The sequence below is a fragment of the Mastigoproctus giganteus genome, chromosome 9 (assembly GCF_048544385.1).
Source record: "Mastigoproctus giganteus isolate SK-2022 chromosome 9, ASM4854438v1, whole genome shotgun sequence".
Lineage (NCBI taxonomy): Eukaryota > Metazoa > Arthropoda > Arachnida > Uropygi > Thelyphonidae > Mastigoproctus > Mastigoproctus giganteus.
The window spans coordinates 90,949,877-90,972,177 of record NC_143583.1 but is presented as its reverse complement, the minus strand read 5'-3'; the positions used below and the strand labels follow the sequence as shown (position 1 = coordinate 90,972,177).

Sequence of the window (22,301 nt, the reverse complement as noted above, 5' to 3'; positions counted from 1 at the left end):
CAAAGTAGTACTCTGTGACGTTAATTAACACGTATGACTTAGTTTAGGCTTAATCCTCTCTCTCAAAATTGTAATTAAAAAATGACTGGGCAAAATTCATCAATTTTAAATTGTCCAAATATTACTAATGGAGTCTTGTAAGTTTTCTATCCACTACATTAATTAAACCATTTTATTTATTTAAATATTGCAGTTGTCAGGATAACTTCTGCTAGAAGTACGTGATTCATTGAGAGCAATACATTTGCTCTTCCTGATGAATGAAATAGCATAAATTATAAAATGCAGCTCTATTGCGTATTGTGAATATTTTGAAATAAACCATGGGTCAATTGGTAGTTACGGAAGGAAGGTGTCGGAAATGTTTTGAGCACAGCAGAGTCGGCTCGCCCATTTGGCGTACCTGAGCGGTGGCCTAGGGCGCAAAGGTCCTAGGGGCCCATTCCAACAAAATGTAATGTTTTTTACTGGTTAAAAAATAATTATTTAAATTAAATTAAGGTAATAATTATTTCTAAATAAAGAAATAACATTATAACTTAAGCTCGTCAAAACTTTTTTACTTATCAAACATCTGCGATCAGCAATGAGCGCAGTCCAACTCTGTGGTCTAGCTACAATTGCTATTGAAGAACAAATAGTGTATGACATGGATTTAAAATAACTTATGAAAACTTTGCGGAGGCAAAGGCAAGGAAAGTAAATTTTTTGAGGGAAATAATTACAGTAAGTAATATTCGCCAATTGTCTTATTAAATTTCATTTAACAAATTCTAGTCCTTTGTGTTGTAGTAGTAGTAGTGGCATGTGATGCAAGAAAGCAAGCTATGAGCTTATGCAGAATCAGCCAAAAAAAAAAAATTACAAAACAATCCTCTCTAAATATTTGTCCAGTTCCTCCTTAAAGTTATTTTACCTACCAACTTCCACAACAACAGATGGAAGTTTGTTCCAGCAATTAACCACCCGCTGGCTAAAGGCAAATTTCCACACATCTATTCTACATCTGTCCTTCCTCAATTTCAATTTATGCCCCCTTAGGTTCGTAATCTGAACAAGTGGAAGAATCCCATCAGAATTCAGCATGCTCAACCCATTCAAGGCCTTATACACCTCAATCAGATCACCTCGCAGGTGCCTAGTCTCCAGCTGCTGCAATTTGCAGAACTTAAACCTCTCCTGGTAAGAGGATCCCTTCATTCCCCTCACCAAGCTTGTTGCCCTTCTCTGTACACTCTCAAGCAAATCTACATCCTTCCTAAAATGAGGCCTCCAGACCTGCACACAGTACTCAAGGTGTGTCCTGACCATTGCCTTATATAGAGGGACAATCACCTCCTTTTCCCTGCTAACAAAATTCCTGTATATCGTTCACAACACCCCATGAACTGCCCTGGCAGCCTGTCTGCACTGCTCAGAAAACTTCATATCTGACTGCACAATTACTCCCAGGTCTTTTTCATTTTCTACCTCCTTAAGTGTAGTACCACACAGTTGGTATGTTTCTCTGGGGTTACTTCTACCCATATGCAGTACTTTGCATTTGTCAAGGTTGAACTTCAGTTGCCACTTCTTAGCCCATCTGCCCAAATCATCTAGATCCTGTTGCAGTAACACACTGCCATTAACAACCCTGCCAACCTTTGTATCATCTGCAAACTTCGATACTAAGCCTGATATACCTTCATCAATATCATTGATAAATATACAAAACAACAGTGGACCGAACCCTGTGGGATCACCCTCTGTCTTCTCCCATTCAACCGTCCTTTTATCCATTGTAGCAACTTACTCTTAATACCATTCTGCTCCAATTTGTACAGTAGTCTTCCAAGCGCAACAGTGTCAAAAGCTTTTCTGAAATCCAAGTATATGATATCAAAATTATTTTTTGCATCCAGTTCCTTTGTAACCACATCATAATAACCAATCAAATTTGTCAGACAAGACTTTCCCTTAACAAACCCATGCTGTGTCTGAATTATTGCTGCAGTCTTGTCTAGATGATCCTGCAATGCATCTTTAACCAGTGACTCCATTATTTTACCCGAACAGAAGTTAAACTAACTGCTCTGTAATTACTCGTGTCACCCTTCGATCCCCCTTTGTGAATTGGGGACACATTTGTACATCTCCAGTCCATGGGGACCTCCCCTGAGTCCAAGGATGCTCTCATAATTATGGCTAAGGGTTTGCTTACTTCCTTTGCTGCCTCCTTTAATATAACTGGATAGATCTCATCCACCCCAGGTGCTTTTCTTATGTTTAACTTCAACAATTTCTCCCCCACTTTGTTCTCAGTTATTACAAAATCATTAAGCACCCTGTTACAATTTGATAACCTTGTGGCATTTTCAAACCTTAATAACTCCTCATGCGTGAATGTAGACGCAAAATACTCATTCAGTTTGTTTGCTATCTGAGCAGGATAATCAACAATCGAACCATCGATATCAAGTGGACCAATCAGATTCATCCTCTTCCTTGTGATCCTATTAACTATTTCTTTTAGTGTAGTAAACAGAATATTGTAACTCCTTCCATGCCAATGAATTTGATGACCAGGGGAAGAGAGGGCAGAAGAGGAGGAATGGAGGACAATAAAAGTTTATTTTGTGATAATGTTGTATTTGTGCACTGTATTGTTATTATCGCATCATACAATAAATCATAATAATATATAGCAAGCAGATAAATGTTATAGATGAATGGGTGGGTATAGGTAAGCTTGTTGGTAGGTAGGATGATGGATAGATAGGGAGATGGATGGTATGAAATACAGCTGGGGTGCAAATTTTTAGTCTCACCTGGGGCACACGAAACCGTTTGCGGCAGCTCTGGAGCACAAAGTAGTAAGATCTGTGGTTTTTGAAGTCCATGAGCTTTTTTTTTCTTCTTTTTTTTTTTTTTTTACTGCAGGTAGCCATCATCAATATCTCGGGATTTGGGTTTGGCGAGCCCTCTGGAATAGCATACATAAAATAATTGGAAAAGAGAAATTATGTGCCAGGCAAGCTAGAAAATACAGAAATGCAATTTTTAAACAATATAAATAGGAAAAATTAATAATGCAAATTACTTCTATAAAAATTTGCAAATTTTTAGCTTACTTGTAAAATCCTAAAGAGAGAATATAAAAGGCTGCACATGAGGAGGATGATAGAGGTGATTGGGTGCCTGCCCTAAAGTCATTCAGCATAAATTTAATTTCAACCAAAAAAAAAAGAATATCAGAGTCACCTAAATGACAGTTTTAGTATTCATCAAGCAATATTTCTATTTTTGATATGTATCATTAGTTATGTTACAACTTATAAAATATATAACCACTATTATCTTTGTAGCACTTACTTGGACCTGGAACTTTTTTGGCATTAAATTGTACAAAATTCTTTTGATGGAAGACCACAGGAGGCAATGAGTGTACCGGGAATGGTAGGTGGTGGTGGTTTGCTAAGATTGTCAATACAAGAGTTAGAAGAAAAGTAGGATGCTAGTAAGTTGGTTTTATCTTTAGATGAGGCATCACTAGAACCATCAGGTTTTAAGGGGATGGGAGTAGAGATGGGCAAATCTGTGGCCAATAGCTTTGGCAAGAGACCAGAATACTAACTACCATTTGGACTAGAATAAAGTTTTCTACTCTTAGCCTGTTCAAAATCTAGTTTGGACTGATTAATAACTGCTTTACAATTGTTGTGAGCTTTGGTGTAGGCTAAAGGCACATTTTTTTCCTTGGCATTTGTGGGGACAAGGACACCATTTTTAAATGATACACTTGTTGTTTTTTACAAACATTTTATTTGTACATATCTGATTTACAAAAGTTTGATTTTTACGTCACTTAACTGGGTGCATTAATTAACAGGAAGTGGAATATTTTGCCAAAGAACGTATCTTCTTCAATATACCAGGGTTTGTTGTCAGTTTCTCACTGAATGACTCACATGATAAGCAGATATTTGTTTTAACTGCTATAATAACTCGTAATTTCATTTCTCTTCAGTCCAGATATAATTCATATTAGAGAATATGCTTTCAATAAGTGCATTACTGCCAGGTAAGCACATTACAAGAACAGTAAGCGCCTCCGTAGCCAGGTGGGCAGGAGCAGCAGTGCATAGCACACGCTTTTTGATTAGGCCGGGGTTCGTGCCCACCAAATACGGAGGATGCAGAAAGGTCAGGGAATGACCACCGCATATCCCCGGAGCAATATGGCCTTAGTTGTTAATGCTCCTAAAAAACAAATAACAAAACAAACAAACAAGAACAGCCTTCCTTATGTTGGCATGTGGCACATTATTTTCTTTCAAATGAAGGAACACGACACCATATTTCTTAGCAAGGGCTGTAGAATTAAACCATTCACATCCTCTTTCTGATAAATAGGTTCACAGATAAGTAAATTCATCAAAAAGCTCTCATGACTGATATTTAGAACTTGACACTGATGATAATAGATCAATTGCTATATCAAAATTTTCTCTCAGAGGAACCCAATTCAGAATGAAGCAGGTCAAATCTGATAAATCCTTACTGTGTTTATTCCAAGCCTTCAAATAGGATAAAGCTGTATCATAAAATTCTCTTGATGTTTTAAAATAAGATTCCATTTGTCATTTCACCATCATTCATTAAATCTCTTAGTAGTCTCTTCACCATGTGTGGGATAAAATTTTCACCACATCATGTTTCCAGTTTTTACAACAGAGTTTTTATGACTAATAGAGATTCTGTTGCACAGTTATCTTAATGGTTTCGTGGAAAAGTGAAGCTTGTGAGTAAGCAAAGCTAATCCATAACTCTGCCTCACTATTTTCAAAAAAGTTGCTTCAGTACTTTTGGACATTTGTTTTCTGACAAAAAAAAAGGATTTTAGTGAAGGATAAAGTTTAAGTATCCTTTCTAATGCTGGAAGCAATGACAGCCACCTCACATTAACGTAAACTAATATTTGTTTATATTCTTGTCTGACAAAATCACAAAAAATTTTTAAGCGTTCCACATGAACCGTGTATATATTAGGGGTCAGAGTAGAGATGGGAGGAAATACTCAAATATTTTTGTAACAATTACTTTGCTATCTATAGGCATGCAATCAAAAGCTGCCTTAGCACAGTTATGTACAATGTGTGCATTGCAGTCAAGACCAATTATGTTTCTGTTTAGGTGGTAATCACATTTTCTTTACTCCTTCATGCCAACCTCCGAAATTTGTATTGGTGTTAGACCAATACAAATTTCGGTTACTAAATACTAGTTATGAGCTAGATACAAATCTTGTATGTAACTCATAATTAGCATTTGTTTTCATGATTTGTGCAGATATTATGTTGGCTGTCTCTCCTGAGATTTTAATGAAAGTAAGGATCTTGTTATTTATTAGGGTTCCCAATTTGTACCCTGAGAATAATGTAAAACAATAGGTAGTAGCTTCGTGTGTTTATGATTAGAAATATCTCAAGACACCATAGCATATCAACAGATTTGAGATCATTTTTCAGTTCTTCAAGGGACCAAGGATAAAAATCATTTTTAATGATTGATTTGCACTTTGTTCTTGCACAGTAAATTTTTTCTCTGAAAATCTCTTCTGCAGTCATGTTATGCAATCCATACCGCAAAAACTGTTGTTGTGTTGAATGGTATGGTAGGCGGAAGTACATTCACGAACGGCCAAATCTTATTCAGCTATTGATGGCTCAAGCTTACTATAATAGATCATAATACTTGCTGACTGAGATTTGCAGCCAATGCATTCTTATGCTTCTGTGCTTGCAAATGATCTGTTATTGGTATTCATCCACCACTGGCTGTTGAAAATGTTGAATTATACATGGTACATTGTACTACATCGTGCCATTATTAACTGAATGTATAATTGAAATTTCCAGTTTCAATGATTCTCTGAAGTTACACTTTCTTGAGTACATTGTTCTCGTATAATAAGCACTAAAATAATAAGTTGTTATTAATTTAAAAAATAAATTAAAATGTGTCCACTGAAGTGACTCAGTCTTACACTTATGTTATATGATCAACTTACTTTAATAAAACATAATAAACATGTTTACTTCCACAAATTGGCATGGCAGGCCATCAGGTTACTGTTACGTGTACCAAAAAAGCAAATATTACTACTCAACTTGCACATCAGAAGAGTGTTAGTCGTACTATATTAAGATGATAATACAAACTATACATACAGTGCACAGCTACAGCATTTGGTCACTATGACATCACACTGGAGTATAATGAAAAGTTACAGTTGAAGAAATTGCCATGATGTGCAAGATTACTGTTGGTTTATCACATACTGTCATTAGTGAGAGCTGAACTTTCAAAAACATATGCTTTATGGGTTACTTGTCATTTAATGCCAGAATTAAAAGAACAGTAACACAATGTGCATACCATGCTTCTTGGATCGTATGAGCATGAATGAGACCCTTTGTTAGAACACATGGTAGCCGGAAATAAATCCTGGGTGCACACCAGAAAGCAAACAAGCAAGTTCAGAGCAATGGCATGCAGGCCTATGCAGGACCAAAGAAGGTCCGAAACATCTAGAGAGAGGAGGAATGGCAATGAGTGACAAATACTGTTGTGCTTCTGAACCATTTAAAGCCAGCAATTCAAAAGAGGCATCTTGATACAAGAGATGAAGTTTGAGGTTCCATATGACCATCACCATTTTTGGCCACTAAAAGAAGCACTAAGAGGATGCTCCTTGTCATATGAAGAGGTCAAAATGGCACTCCATGAATGGTGAAAAGCAACCACAGAACTTCTCTTGAGAATCCAGGTATTTGTGCAGCATTGGAGGAAGTGTGTTGTATGTAATGGAGATTACGGTAAAAATTGATATGCATAGCTTCCTTGTTGCTTGTGAAATATAACTTTTATTTAACTTTTGCCATTTTCATTTGAATGACCTGTGTGTGTCCACACACACACACAAAAATGTTGGATTTATGATAATTTATAATTCCCTATGCATCTTTCATCTCTGCCACTAGGATCAACAGTTTTTTTGACATTCATTTTGGTTTATACCTTAAATGCTACTTTTTTGTTGATATAAAAAGCTATAAGCTTAGTAGCTTCCACAATAACTTCCTTAAACATTTACCATTTGTATTTGTTAAAATTATGTTTCGTTCCACCAAACAGAATTTCAAAGATGTCTGAGAACAGTAGTTATTTCTTTAAATAGAAACCACATTAATACACAGTATATATTGTGATATCACTGATTGCTAGTGGTTTCTTTATTTGAAGATTTTTAATATCTAACAAATTCCTACTGATAGCAAGATCAAGCAAGAATATTTGTTTCCTGTGTGTATTTCTAACTTGGTGATACAGAAAGCAGTCATCAAAGTGCCCTGCCTCTAAGTAAGTGACCAACCCAAAAGTTCATTCAATCTATGGAAAAAGTAGTACTCCATAATAAGACATTCTACCCTATAATAGCCCACTCTAATGTCTGCAAATATTTACATGGAAATTTTCACTTGTTACTCTTCACTAGCTTATATTGTTACCTTGTGAAAGTATTTCAAAAGGTAATAATATAAGCTAGTGAAGAGTAACGAATCTTAATCAAATTTTTAAAGTTAAAATAGCTGAGTTTCTAGAACACTTAAAAAAGGTGTTTTAGTAACTACAGGCACCCCCCCCCCATATAACATGGTTTTGCTCTAACACGATTGATAAATTGCGGCAATCCTCACACAACATGTTACTTATATAACACAGTTGGAGAATTTTAGTAAATCTCCTCCATAACAAGTGTATTTGTGATCTTTTGTGTGTGTGTGGGGGGGAAACCATGCTATTATGTTGGATGTAATTTTTCAACATTTCCACTCCTTTTGAATCCCTGCTGTTGACTCACTAGTCAACAGCAGGGATTCAAAAAAAAAAATATTGAGAAATTCAATATTTTTGAATTTCTCAAAAAAAAATAAAATAAATAAAAATATTGAGAAATTCCTGTATTTTATTTTGTTGGGAAATCCCTGTGTTATGTTCTGTGCTGTTGAACTTGTGGAAAAATCTAGATTTCAAATCTTTTGGATAGCACACCAGGCCATCCAAAAGATTGATCATCTAAAAGTTAAAGTTATGTTCCTACCACCACAGTTGTACTAGGTTAACTCAGGGCTCTTCCACCGAGTGTGGGGAGGCGGACGATTCTATCAACTGTGCTATCTATGAGGGCTTCAGTAGTCATATCATCAAAACCGTCAACATTAAATGTGTGGAAAAATGTATGGCCAGAGTCAGTTCATTCAGGAAATATGGTTGAACCGGCAGAAAAAGGAATCGGTGTGATAGTAGAGCTTGCTACGTCGGTAGGAGGGGAAGGTTTTGATGATATAACTACTGAAGCCCTCATAGATAGCACAGTTAATAGAATCGTCCGCCTCCCCACACTGGGTGGAAGAGACCTGAGTTCGAATCCTGTTGATGATGGGGGAAATTTTTATGGGTCGTTTTCACAACGTGGCTGAGTTAGTCAGGCTCAGGCGAGGGTAACATGGTTTTTATAGACAGATACAATAGCATGGTTTTTATACAATATACACAGATTAACGTGGCCTTAGTTGCCTATGTTCCTAAAAAAATTTTAAAAAGATATTACTGAAGACGTTCAAGAATTACTGGTAGAAAAAGAGGCTGGTGAAGCGGATTTGGTGGAAATGGCATCGGAGCTAAAACCAAATCAATTCAGAGGATGATAGCACAGATGAAAATTCTAAACTTCCAAATTTTACACTAAAAAGTATAGGGAAGGCATAAAGTTAGCCGAGCAGTTAGCATCTTATTTTTTGAATGCAGATTCTTGAATGAAAGGAGCCCAAAGTTCAAAAGGGAGCTTCAAAAAATGCTTAGTTCCATACAATGAAATTCACAAAGATTTATCGAGCAAAAGCAAACAAACCCAAATTTCTGATTTTTTAAAGTGAGCAGATGATAACAGGAAATCTAGAATAGTGTATTTTTGTTAGTTTTGTTAACATTTTGTTAACGAAATAGTGTATTTTTGTTAGCTTTTGGAACGTAAACCCCCTTTTTGTACTTTTTCTTAGTCCCATATAACACAACACGACATTTGATAGGAACCTAACTACCGTGTTATACGAGGGTTACCTGTATAAGTGTTGTAAAAAATTATTAGAAGTCATTTTCTGACTCTTCTAATCACTTTCCCAAAAGATAACTTTCAAATAAATGAGCAGCACACAACCAGAAAATTTACTCTTAGCAATAGTGAAAATTACGTTTTGCTATTAGTAAAGTATGGTGTCTCACAGTCTCAAGAAATCCAAAATCACATGGGCATCAGATTTCTTTACCACTACTACAAATGGTATGTGTTGCTGTGGGAAGTGATGAGCATTGTTGCCACTAATGATTTTTTGGTCTGTGGGAAGTGTAACAAAGCCTCTAATATGTTAGAGGGGGACACCTGTTATTTTTAACAGCATGCAAGCTAGTTAATTGCACTTTTTATGAGCTGGCACCTGCATAAAGTTTTCCCAAATTAAATTTTATCTTCATCACTTGACTGTGTCAGAAATTTCATTCTCACATAGCAATGCAGATCAAATTTAATTTAAGGGGTTTTGTTACACTTTATGCAGGGATGTGCCTATTTGAAGAGTAATGCATCATTGATTTCCTCATGAAAAAAAAAGCTTGTACTAAAGTGTTACTAAATAAAAGAGTAGGATCTCCATCCTTGTTTAATTTGCACTGTTTCTAGATCATAGCATGTATATGATATGCTAATATGCATTGTTTGTATATTTATGTATATATACTAAATTAAATTCTTTTGAACTTTTATATAAAAACAGCATCAACTAGTCAACAAAACACTACTAAAAAAGTTTGTGATACATCTGTTGAACAGAATGATGAGTCACAGGATATGCAACTCTTTGTACCTGAACAAATTAATGGAGACACTGAGTCTATCAGACTTTCTAATGGACAGAATGACCCAAATAATGAGTTACAGGATATGCAGCCACTTGTACCTCACCAGATTAGCCTTAGTGGATTTGATGAGCGTAATGAAACAACCGATGAATTACAGGATGTACAGCCACTTGTACCTGGCCAAAAGAAGGACAACAGCAACCGAAGCGGACTCTCTGAAATTCTAAGTAGATATAACAAGAGGATTTTGAGATACATTTTATTAAACAAAAAATCATCAGATTTCTCAAAAAGCAAAGACAGATCACTCTTTAAAAGTCAAATATTATTGAATGAAAACAACGGACGAGAATCAAAAGATGTAAATGTAGAACATTTGGTATTAACACAAACTGTAGGTAATGCACCAGTTATTGTAATACTGTATTAAAAATTGTTATCCATATTATTATATTATTTTATTCAGTGCTTATCACTTTATTTATTGCTTTATTAGTTCATTCAGTAGATATCATGTCATTATATTCTACAAATGAACTGAACAAAGCTTGTTTTCTGAGATCTGCTGGACTAAGCTTAGTGGACTTTGGAACAGAATCTTTGCTCAGCTCATTAGTAGAGTTAACAAGATCATGCAAGTATGTTAGGAGTTTTTATGTAATTTTAATTTAATTATTGTCTTGTTCATATATTAGCACTATAAAAACTATTAATTTATGCTACACACTATGAATAATGTTGCCTCCCCTGCCAATGATACTGCGTATTGCATTCTTTACTTGTATGTTTTTTACTGATCCATTGCAAATATTTCATTAATTAGTGTTTATATGTAAATGCTTACTTATACAAGGTATTAATTTTAAAGGTAAACCCAAAAATTGTCAAAGAAAATAGAATTTTCTTTGACTAGGATGTTAAATGAGTCTAGGGATGTTAAATCAGGAGACCTAGGTGGCCAAAGTTCTTGTGATATGATCCCAAAAAAACCCTTGCAACATTTCACTGGTTGAGCTCGTGATATGGTAGTCTGCCCCATCCTATTGAAGCTAGATGTCTCTTTTGTTTTCCTCTAGCAATGAAATTAAACTGCATTATGATGCCTTGGTGAACATCAGTTTGTTCAAAAAAATATAGACCCAACTGCCCTTCTTCAAGATATGCTAAACTAAACACAGATTTTTAGGCATTTAAGGTTTCATAAAAAATGTACAGAATTTTAGTGCTCCATATTCTCCAGTTTTGACTGTTGATGTAACCACTAAGGTGATATGCACTTCATCGGTGAAATAAATTTTTTACAAAATTTCAATACCTTCATGGTGAAATAAATTTTTTACAAAATTTCAATACCTTCATGGTGAAATAAACTTTTAAACCAGTGATAGTACTATAATCTTTTAACATTATCCTAAAATTGAAGCTTGTGTATATTGTGGCTTCAATATGGAAAAAGTTTTAGGTGTTTCCTTACAGTAATATGAGCTTAACTGTGTCCCCCCCCTTTGAATACTGAGTTTCCATAGAGATTTGTTTGGAGATTGCAAAATTGTTTGTTTAATGTTGTCTAAAGTGTCATGTGTAAGTACTTTCTCTTTTATGTTCCTTATTCACAATTGATCCACACACATAAATCTTCTTTATCTTAAAAATTGCAGCTTTGCTTGGAAGTTTAGTGTTAAGACATTTTTCAAGAAACTTTTTTTGACATTCATTGTGAGGTTCCACTAAAAAAAACCATGTTGCTGGTTGGTATATTGCATGATGTCTGTTCAGAAGTAACGTTGTGTGCTACTTCAAATATGGATTGTGACAAACAACACTTGAATTGCAAAAGTGTTACTTTGTCCAGTTAGGAAACGGGAGGAAGTAACAGTTTTTACTTCCACTATTACCCTCACACAATTACGCCAAAAATCATTACTTAATACAAATAATGTGGATTTACTTTTAAAATGAATACCCTGTAATAGGTCCAAATGAACACCCAAATTAAACTTTGCCTGTTACAACTACGTGTGGTGTGAAACAGCAAGTTTTGTTGATTTAGGCAATATTTGATACATGCACATTGTGAAAATTGGCAGACTGCCTTGCCCATAAGGGTTAAATAAAAATAAGTAAATATCAGTTTATAGAGAAGGTACAAAGTATACATTCAATCTTATATGTCCTGGACAGCATGAGGTCCAAGGGGCTTATAATATAGAGATAAAACATTATAATAATAATTTAAATATGACTCAGTCATGCATTGAAAAAATAAATTAGAAAGGTTACAGTACTGTACTAAATAACATTTAAGACAAAACAAAAGGAGAAAAATTGCATCATATTAACATAGAAAATGTATAAAAGGTGATCAGTTACATAACTAAGGTAGTGCAGATTAGATGCCCCATAAGGGGGTTAGAACCATGCAGAATAACTTAATTCCTTTCAATAGCTAGATACACTTAGCAAAAGGATCTGTCTGAAATTTGTTAATTAATACCAGGAAAGGAGGGAGGGAGAGACCAAGAAACATATATCTATAAACTTAATATGATTTTCTTCAAAACTTTTAGTTTGGAAGGGCATTGGTGACCAGAGGGAGGGACATAGCCATTAAGGAAGATACAGTTTAGAGAAAGAAATTACAGATTTTATATTAATTAATTTATCAAATAAGGGAAAATTTAGATTATTGTTGATTTGAATTGTAGATATTGTGTAGTCAAATCCAGATTTTAGATTGCCCATTTGGACATTTCATATTCGACAGACTTCAGTCTGTGGAATATGATATGTGCTTACAGAATATGAAATCAACTTAGGATGTGATTTAGTAGAGATAGATCATACTTCAGAGCATATAGAATTGATGAGATGTGGAGACGATGATATGAGATGTGGATTGATGAGATTTAGAGATATAGACTAAGCTCTGTTTAATAAGAAAGATTTCTCTCTCTCTAAGTGAGGAACCCATTCAGTAAGTAGCACTGCAGTATCTACAGCAGCAAAATATAAATGGATGTGAATGAAGAACATCAATGCTTAATCAGCTATGGAAATCACAGTAAACTCCTTTCATGCTATCAGTAGCTTTCCACCATTTACTCGGTCAGTCATCTGTCGATAAGGTTCCTTGTTTTGCATTCATAACATCAACTCATTCATATGGAATGAATCTAAAACTAACCACTTTGCAAATTTACCTTATTGCTTCTTAATAAACTTGTGAAAGGCCCATGTTGGCAATGACAAAGTGATGTGCCTACTTTTACTCATGAGAGGATACCTATTGTTTTAACATTTGTTTCTCTTTGCAGGATCATTGTTCAGAAGTTTCTGAACAATACATGTCTCTTTCTTTTCTTTTCAATCGGAGCTGTTTTACGTGTGAAAGTCAGACATATTTCATTCTTGCTATCAAAGCTGGCTCTGCCTCCACACACATTATGGCCTTGTTTCACCGCAAATGTTCACAGCCCATTGCACTTAGCAGTAATAGCAAACTGAGGTGCCAAATTTTTACCAACAGCAAAGTGATTACATTTAAGAATGAGTGACAAAATGTTTTCAACCACATAAGAGGAAACTTAATTTTTATGCCTTTGATAAAAATTTGATGCAGCAGTTTGATATTACTGTTGAGCACAGTGGGCTGTAAAAATTGAAACACAGCCATATGGGGGAATATCAGGTATAAGGGAGTCACTCTTATTATATTTAATACTAAATGCTTGAGGTCAATATTCCCTCACACAATATTTCGGCAATTCGTTATTTTTTGATTTCTCTACTGAACATTCCATAAATCTTTGTTAATTATCAAACAATTACGAAAAATTCATGAATTAAATTAAACCAAATTTTATGCATGTGATTGGCATCTGTCACTTATAGTTATTGATAGCAAGCTGGCTTTACTGCCACATGCTTTCCTCCAATCGATAACATTCTCTAGCTTTGTCACATTGAAGCGTGCAGTTTTTAAATTTTGCACTTCACTTACTGACAGGTCTAAAAAAATTAATTAAAAATATGTTTTTAATATAAAAAAATGGATTTTCCACAGTTCAGAACAGATTGAAAATATAGGTTACATCAAAAAGTTAACCAATTTTGAATTATTCTTTGCTGATTTTTCAAATGTAGTCACATGGGATCAAATGGACCCTGCATGCTTAGAGAAAGAACAATCTATATTGCACCTGCTGATGGGTTTTAAAGCAGATATATTTTCCTTTTAATCCTGAGTTAGGCTTTCAGGGTCAATTCAGCCCTAACAATATTTCAGCAATTTGTGTTTCATCAATTTCATCCACATAGCTAAAACTCCTAACAGCTGTTTTTGAAAATGTTTTCTTTGAGATCGCCACTGACAGTTACACAAATGTCTGTTAATTATTATGCAATTAAGAAAAATGCATAATTAAGTTAAAACTAGTTATGCTTGTGTTGATTGGCATCTGTCATGCACCGTTATTGATAGCAGACTGGCTTTACTGCCATGTGCTTTCCTCCACTTAGTAGTACTCTCTGGTTTCGTGACATTGATGTGTCACCTGGAATTAAACTGTTGATGTGCATGCTTCATGTTTCAAGCAGTGAGTACTCCTGTTGCTAACAGATTGGCATCTAATTGCAGCATTCATTGAAGTGTGCTGATTATAAATTTACATTTGTTTTCTGACAGGTCTGAAAGGGAGTTTTAATTTCAAAAATCAATTAAAAATATTTATTTTTAATATAGAACATAGATTTTTTGTAGTTGTGTTCACTAAAGATTTAAAATAAAGGTGACATCAAAAAAATAAACAATTTTGAATTATTTGTGCTGATTTTTCAAATTTTTGCATACCTAACTCAGTGTTAACAGCAAGATATGGGAGAGTACTATTTCCCCTCTTTTTGCCCATGTCCCCAATACTTGAAATTCTGCTAAATGCAAAGTTAAAAGCTAGGTACCTTCTATGCCATTTCAATAACATATTTGGTGGTGTTTGGCAGATGATGCAACTAATTGCCAAGTAGGAATATTCGAATAGCCTATTGAAAAAAGAATGTATAAAAGTCAGGAACTGTGATTGGTTGTATAAATAACGGAAGATTAATGGAGACATTCAGCTTTTAGAACGTATTTATTCCATGAGTAGTTTATTGTATTTAAACTAGATGATCATGTCAGATTAAATATTTCTTTTATGTATCTGGACCACAGTTATCCAAGTAACTCTGATTTCTTACTCTTATCAAAAAAGTTCCTTGCTTAGAATATGTACTTATCAAATCTTTGATGGATAAATATTTTATATATGAAAATGTTCAATCTATCACCTAATCAGCAGTCATATTATATACAGTTAAACTCTCTGTACTGAACTTTCCTATAATTACATTTTCTGACAATAAACTGATTATATTTTTCAATGAAATTTTCTGATAAACCTAAAATGAACTGATACCTCTATGTCTGGGATCATCAATTGGCAGTTAGGGCTGCATCTGAACTGCCAGTTAAGATTGTAATATTCAGGAAATACGTATGAAGAGAGATTGGTCCAGAAAACAAAAGTTGAAGGAATAAATGAGGTAGAAGAAAAAAATTTGGTTCTGTGAGTTTGAAGTTGGACAGTAAAAGGATGCTGATTGGCTGCAGAATGTGATTGGATTGGAAGAGAGAGAGCAGGAATTATAGAAGCTGATTCAGAAGAACAGTGCCCATGGAAATATCTATAGAAAAGGCATGCAGCAGAAACAGAATGCCTATGAGACAGAGAGTGGAGAGACTTTGTTAGAGTTGATCATTAATTAACCTAACTGCCCTCTTTCGAATGGAATCTTAGAAGCCTGAGAGAGGTTTTGGGGGTACTAACCCAGTTGTGGGAACAATATTCTGTGGCAAGGTGGATTTGTGATTTGTACAAAGTGAACAGATGTTTGGAAAAAAATAATGCTCAGAGCAAAAGAGAAAACCCAGTTTTTTGATGCATAGGAAGCAATATTTGTGATGTGCTTATGCCAAGAGAGATTAGAGTCAAAGTATTCCCTAACAGAGATATATGATCTTGCATAGAGATCGTAGTAGTAGTAGCATGTGATGCAAGAAAGCAAGTGTATGAGCTTATGCAGCATCAGCCAAAAAAAAAAAAAAAAAAATCACACTATTCCCTCCAAATGCCTGTCCAGTTCCTCCTTAAATTTATTTAACCTGTCAACTTCCACAACGACAGATGGAAGTTTGTTCCAGCAATTAACCACCCGCTGGCTAAAGGCAAATTTCCGCACATCTATTCTACATCTATCTTTTCTTAATTTGAATTTATGCCCCCTTAGGTCCTTAGGAATTTTGCTTGTTGTAAATTTTTGCCAATGGCTGAAAGGGATATCCTCCCCCTCCGATAATCCTTTTTTTCTCAATGTATAATATCCCTTGGGCATAAGAGCTCCTCTTCATTTTGCATAAATTGGCACACTACCATACAAATTTTTCTGTTTGGTTTATTCATATCATCATATTGGGAAGCATTTTGTAATTTACACATGACTTTCATCATATTGGGAAGTATTTTGTAATTCACACATGACTTTCATCATCAGCAGTGGGAAGCAGATCGGTTCACTTTACAATATAAGTTCCACTGATTTTTACAAGAGGTCCAAAGTGGATACTATATATAAATTATAAAATTGTCTTAATTATATGCTAGATGTGAAAAATTCTGCTGGGCCACTGTCTAATGTTTGATTTTAATGACTGGCCAAATTTCATTACAGATATAATTTAATCTCTATGTAGGAACTGAATGTCAAATATTTAATATCTTTATCACTAAAACTTAATCACTTGAATTATTTGATAAAAATTGACTGTTTTACACAAATATTAGTTAAATTATCTATATGGCTCATCTAAAAATGCAGTACTTTTATAGCAATCATTTTATAAGTAATTCTGTGTGATACAAATCAAATTAATATTTGAATTGCACTGCTACTCTCGTTATATAATGTTGATTGATTTATAGGCCTATAATAATATTTTTATGGTTTTTTTTTTTTTTTTTTTTTTTTTCTCTCTTTTTATTCTAAAATGTTTCACAGATTCTGCTTCAGGTACACAAGTCTGCAGTGAAGTGGAGCTGGTAAGAAATGAAGAGGACTTACCACCAGGGTGAGCTTTCACTATATTCAAAATGGCTAAATGATAACATAAGTAATATTAATTTTAGAACAGAGGATATATTTTGTAAACATGGTAGATCCTGTGAGACAGGGCCAATGGTCTTAGATACTATACAGATTGGTACCTACCTGCCTTCTGCCATCCTGCATTTTAATTTAAAAAATGGAAGCAGTACTGTCACTTCTTGACAAGTTTAGTTTTTAAAATCAGTTAATTTCATTATTTTAAGTATGAAAAGAGTGAATTACAGTATATCTATTTTTGATATCTGCTGTACTGGACAAGGCAGAGCTTCTGCCTAGACAAACAAGGCCTGTAATCTTGTGCCTGTAATTTGAAAATATTGCTTAGCTTCTCTTGCTTTAATTAGACTTTTATTTGAAATTTAGTGCAAGAGCTATTGGTTTTACCTGCAGTACGTGCAAAGTGTTGTGAAGCTGCACAACAACAACAACAAGGATATTATGATGTGGTTACAAAGGAACTGGATGCAAAAAATAATTTTTATATCATATATTTGGATTTCAGGAAAGCTTTTGACACTGTTGCACATGGAAGACTATTGTACAAATTGGAGCAGAATGGTGTTAAGGGTAAGTTGCTACAATGGATAAAAGGATGGTTGAGTGGGAGAAGACAGAGGGTGGTAATTAATGGGTGCTGCTCTTCGTGGACTAATGTTATTAGTGGAGTCCCACAGGATTCAGTGTTGGGTCCTCTGTTGTTTTGTATATTTATCAATGATACTGATGAAGGTATATCAGGCTTAATGTCGAAGTTTGCAGATGATACAAAGGTTTGCAGGGTTGTTAATGACAGTAACGGCAGCGTGCTACTGGAACAAGATCTAGATAATTTGGGCAGATGGGCTAAGAAGTGGCAACTGAAGTTTAACCTTGACAAATGCAAAGTACTGCATATGGGTAGAAGTAACCCCAGAGAAACGTACCAACTGTGTGGTAGAAAATGAAAAAGACTTGGGAGTAATTGTGCATTCAGATATGAAGTTATCTGAGCAATGCAGACAGGCTGCCAGGGCAGGTCATGATGTATAGGAATTTTGCTAGCAGGGAAAAGGAGGTGATTGTCCCTCTGTATAAGGCAATGGTCAGGCCACACCTTGAGTTCTGCGTACAGGTCTGGAGACCTCATTTTAGGAAGGATGTAGATTTGCTTGAGTGTGTACAGAGAAGGGCAACAAGATTGGTGAGGAGAATGAAGGGATCCTCTTACCAAGAGAGGCTTAAGTTCTGCAAATTGCAGTGGCTGGAGACTAGGCACCTGTGCGGTGATCTGATTGAGGTGTATAAGGCCTTGAATGGGTTGAGCACGCTGAATTCTGATGGGATCCTTCCACTTGTTCAGCTTACAAACCTAAGGGGGCATAAATTCAAATTAAGAAAAGACAGATGTAGAATAGATGTGCAGAAATTTGCCTTTAGCCAGCGGGTGGTTAATTGCTGGAACAAATTTCCATCTGTCGTTGTGGAAGTTGATAGGTTAAATAAATTTCAGGAGGAACTGGACAGGCATTTGGAGGGAATGGTGTGATTTTTTTTTTTTTTTGGCTGATGCTGCATAAGCTCATACACTTGCTTTCTTGCATCACATGCCACTACTACTACTACTACAACAACACAGACCTGTCTGTGTATCTCCATCACTTGTGTAACACTGCTGAGTATGGACTTGGCACACCCAGGGTCTTGAGCTGAATATCATTATTCTTTCTTGGTGATTCCCTTCTACTTTTGACACACACACACACTCTCTCTCTCTTTCTGTGTGTGTGTGTGTGTGTGTGTGTGTGTGTGTGTGTGTGTGTGTGTGTGTGTGTGTGTGTGTGTAACTCAGAAATATGTTTTGGCTGGTGCAACAAAAGCCTCAAGCTTCCTTGCAACATATGGCTAATAATAATAATAACAGAGAATCAGCTAAACATAGTGACTTTGAATGACTCTGTGTATAGACTGTACACTTACAATCATTCAAAATATTTCTATTCCATTCAAACTAAATGCTGTTGACATAAGGCCATACTAAAGGAGTGTGCCTTTATTCAAAGCTTAAAACCTGATACAGTCTCCAAAAACAACTTTGCACCTAGACCCCAAGATACCTTTGCACAATCCCAAGTGGACAAGATGAGAATTCTTGACATATATTTAAATTATATATGGAGAGGCATTTCCAACACCACTGCTGTGTTTGAATGGAAGCCTGGATGTGACTACATCCAAGCTTTCATTTGCAAACTTTCAGGAGTGGCAGTCCTGAGAAATGTCCTGAAAATGAGTACAGGAATGTCTCAGGAGAAATCTGACAAACTGCAGGATTGATTCCTGGGTGATGTTAAGCAAAAAAAGTTTTATATCAACATGAGTCTAACTTCAAACAAGTATGGAAATATGGAAAAAATTTTAAATAAAAACTAGAATACCATGTCAGATATTTATTTTATAATAGGAAGTTCCAGAACATTTTAAAATCATCTTAAAACTTCCACTTAATTTTGAAATTAATTATTTTAAGAAATGAAAACCAATAAAACTCTTATTGTAGTTGCTCACTACCTGCTTTATACTGGATACATACTTCCACATGCTATAATAATTCTCATGTTAATTTCTCTCTATCATTTGTTGGTCATTTTGAATGTAGTCTTTGGAGAAAGTCCAGCAGTTTTGAGGGCACTAAAATTAGTATCAGTAAAACAGATCCAGAAATGCTTCTGGTCATGGCAGAAGAGAGTGGCTTCACATAAATTTGCCCAAGGGAAGGGGGAGCAGGGGGTACAATTGATAAATTCAGTTTTAATTTACTCATTCCTAGAATTTTGTAGTCACACATCCAGTATGTCATATGACAGTAATAGCTTTTGAGGCATACACTACTACAATTGGTTTATCTTTCCATTGTTATTGGCCTGATTAGTACTTCCCCCCCCCCACACACACACCAAAAAATATTTCACAATTTTTACATTTCTAACTCATCATCATCATCATCAGCCATTTTCAATCCACTGCAGGATGAAGGCCTCTCCAGCAACTTTCCAGTTCCTTCTGTTTTGAGCACTGGCCATCCATTTACTACTCAAAAACTCATGAATTTCATCTATCCATCTCCACCTTTGTCTTCCAGGTTTTCTTCTAGCTCCTCTTGGGTACCATTCTGTTATTTTCTTAGTCCATCTGTCATCATGTCTTTGAGCTATGTGTCCTGCCCAAGACCATTTTAGTTCTTTAGTTTTGATAAGAATGTCCTTTACTTGAGTTTGCTGCCTAATCCATGTGTTTCTCTTCTTATCTAACAGTCTGATTCCCAATATAATTCGTTCCATTCTTCGCTGTGTAGTTCTTAGCTTCTCTTCCATTCTTTTGGTGAGTGCCCAAGTTTCACTTCCATAAGTCATGGTGGGGAGTATACATTGATTCATTATTTTACGTTTCAGACAAACTGGGATATTGCTCTTCAGTATGTGACTATATTTCCTGAATGCTATCCATCCAAAATTTATTCTTCTCTTGACTTCCAGCCATTTATCATTATTACAGCTAATAACTTGTCCCAGATAAGTATATGACTCCACCTTTTCAATTACTGCTCCTTCAATCATTATTTCCCTTTCTGTGGCATACTTGTTCATCATTACTTTTGTTTTAGCCATATTCATCTTTAGTCCAAAATCCTTACTAACTGTGCATAACTGATTAGATTTTCCTCTAATTCTTTGGGATCGTGGCTTATGACCACAATGTCATCTGCAAATCGTAAATGGTTTAGGTACTCTCCGTTCACATTGACTCCTTTCTGCGACCAGTCTAATCTTCTGAAAGCTTCCTCAAGGGCAGCAGTAAACAACTTCGGAGATATTGTGTCTCCTTGTCGAACTCCTTTCTCGATTTTAAATTTGCTACTGTCTTTGTCTAGTCTAATAAAGGATGTAGCACTCTCATATATTTTCTTCAAAATCATAATATATGGAGTATCTATGCCTTGTCTTTCCAGTGCCCGAAACATTGCCTTATGCTGTATGGAGTCAAATGCCTTTTCATAATCCACAAATGCCAGGCATAATGGTGTTTTATATTCATTTGCTTTCTCCATTAGCTGTGATATTACGTGAAGGTGATCCATAGTTGAGAATCCTGTCCTAAAGCCAGCTTGCTCTTTCGTTTGATTCTCATCAAGTATTCTTTCTAATCTCATTCATTTCTAACTAGCTGGTTATAAATGTATATCCAGGTTTTATACATAATAAAAATAAATTTTATTTATTTTTATTTATTCTTTAGAGAGGACCTCCTACATTCAGTTTTATGGATTATTTTCTGTTCCAGTTTTTTTTTTTTTTTTTAGTTAGGCATATGTCCATTGATAACTACTCTCTGTCTTCTCCCACTTTATCCATAGCAGTAACTTGTCCTTAATGCCACACTGCTCCAATTTTTACAACTGTGTTTTATGGGCAACAATATTGAAAGCTTTTCTGAAATTCAAGTATATGATATCGAAATTATTTTTTGCATCCAGTTTCTTTGTGATTGCATCATAGTATTCAATCAAATTGGTTAGACAAGGTCTCCCCCTTAAAAAAACCATGCTGTGACTGAAGAATAACTGCACTCCTGTTTAGATGGCTCTGCATTACTTCTTTCACCATTATTTTTCCTGGAACAGAAGTTAAGATAACAGGTCTGTAATTACTCATGTCACTCTTTGATCTTTGAATTGGGGATACATTTGCATATCTCCATTCCATGGGGACTTCCCCTGAATCCAAGGTTGCTCTCATAATTTTGGCTAAGAGTTTGCTTACCTCCTTTGCTTCCTTCCTTAATATAATTGGATAGTTTCCATCCATCCCAGGTGTCATTCTTATATTTAACTTCAACAATTTCTCTTTCACTTTCCTCTCAGTTATTACAAAATTATTTAGCTCTCTATTAGAGTTTGATAAACTTCTGACATTCACTTCCTTAAAGAATTTCTTATGTGTGAATGTAGATGTGAAATACTTATTAATTTTATCAGCAGAATCATCATTAGTTAAACCATCTGAGCAGAATCATCATTAGTTAAACCATCGATATTGAGTGGGCCTAGTGTTTACATAGGTAAAGAAGTCTTTGCATCCTCTGCCAATGATTTCTCATAATTTGCCTTA

The 22,301-nt window shown here is 35.1% G+C and overlaps 1 protein-coding gene across 1 annotated transcript in view; it reads left to right on the top strand.

The window, feature by feature from the left end:
- Window positions 1-530: 530 nt before the first annotated feature.
- The window catches only part of LOC150080536 (NEDD4-like E3 ubiquitin-protein ligase WWP1), a 167,013-nt gene continuing 145,242 nt past the window's right edge, over window positions 531-22,301 (top strand). The window contains exons 1-3 of the mRNA XM_090382065.1: window positions 531-726; window positions 9,873-10,355; window positions 17,050-17,119. Coding sequence (XP_090238191.1) covers window positions 9,947-10,355; window positions 17,050-17,119 — 479 coding nt within the window. The 5' untranslated portion in view covers window positions 531-726; window positions 9,873-9,946. The remainder of the gene's footprint in view (window positions 727-9,872; window positions 10,356-17,049; window positions 17,120-22,301) is intronic.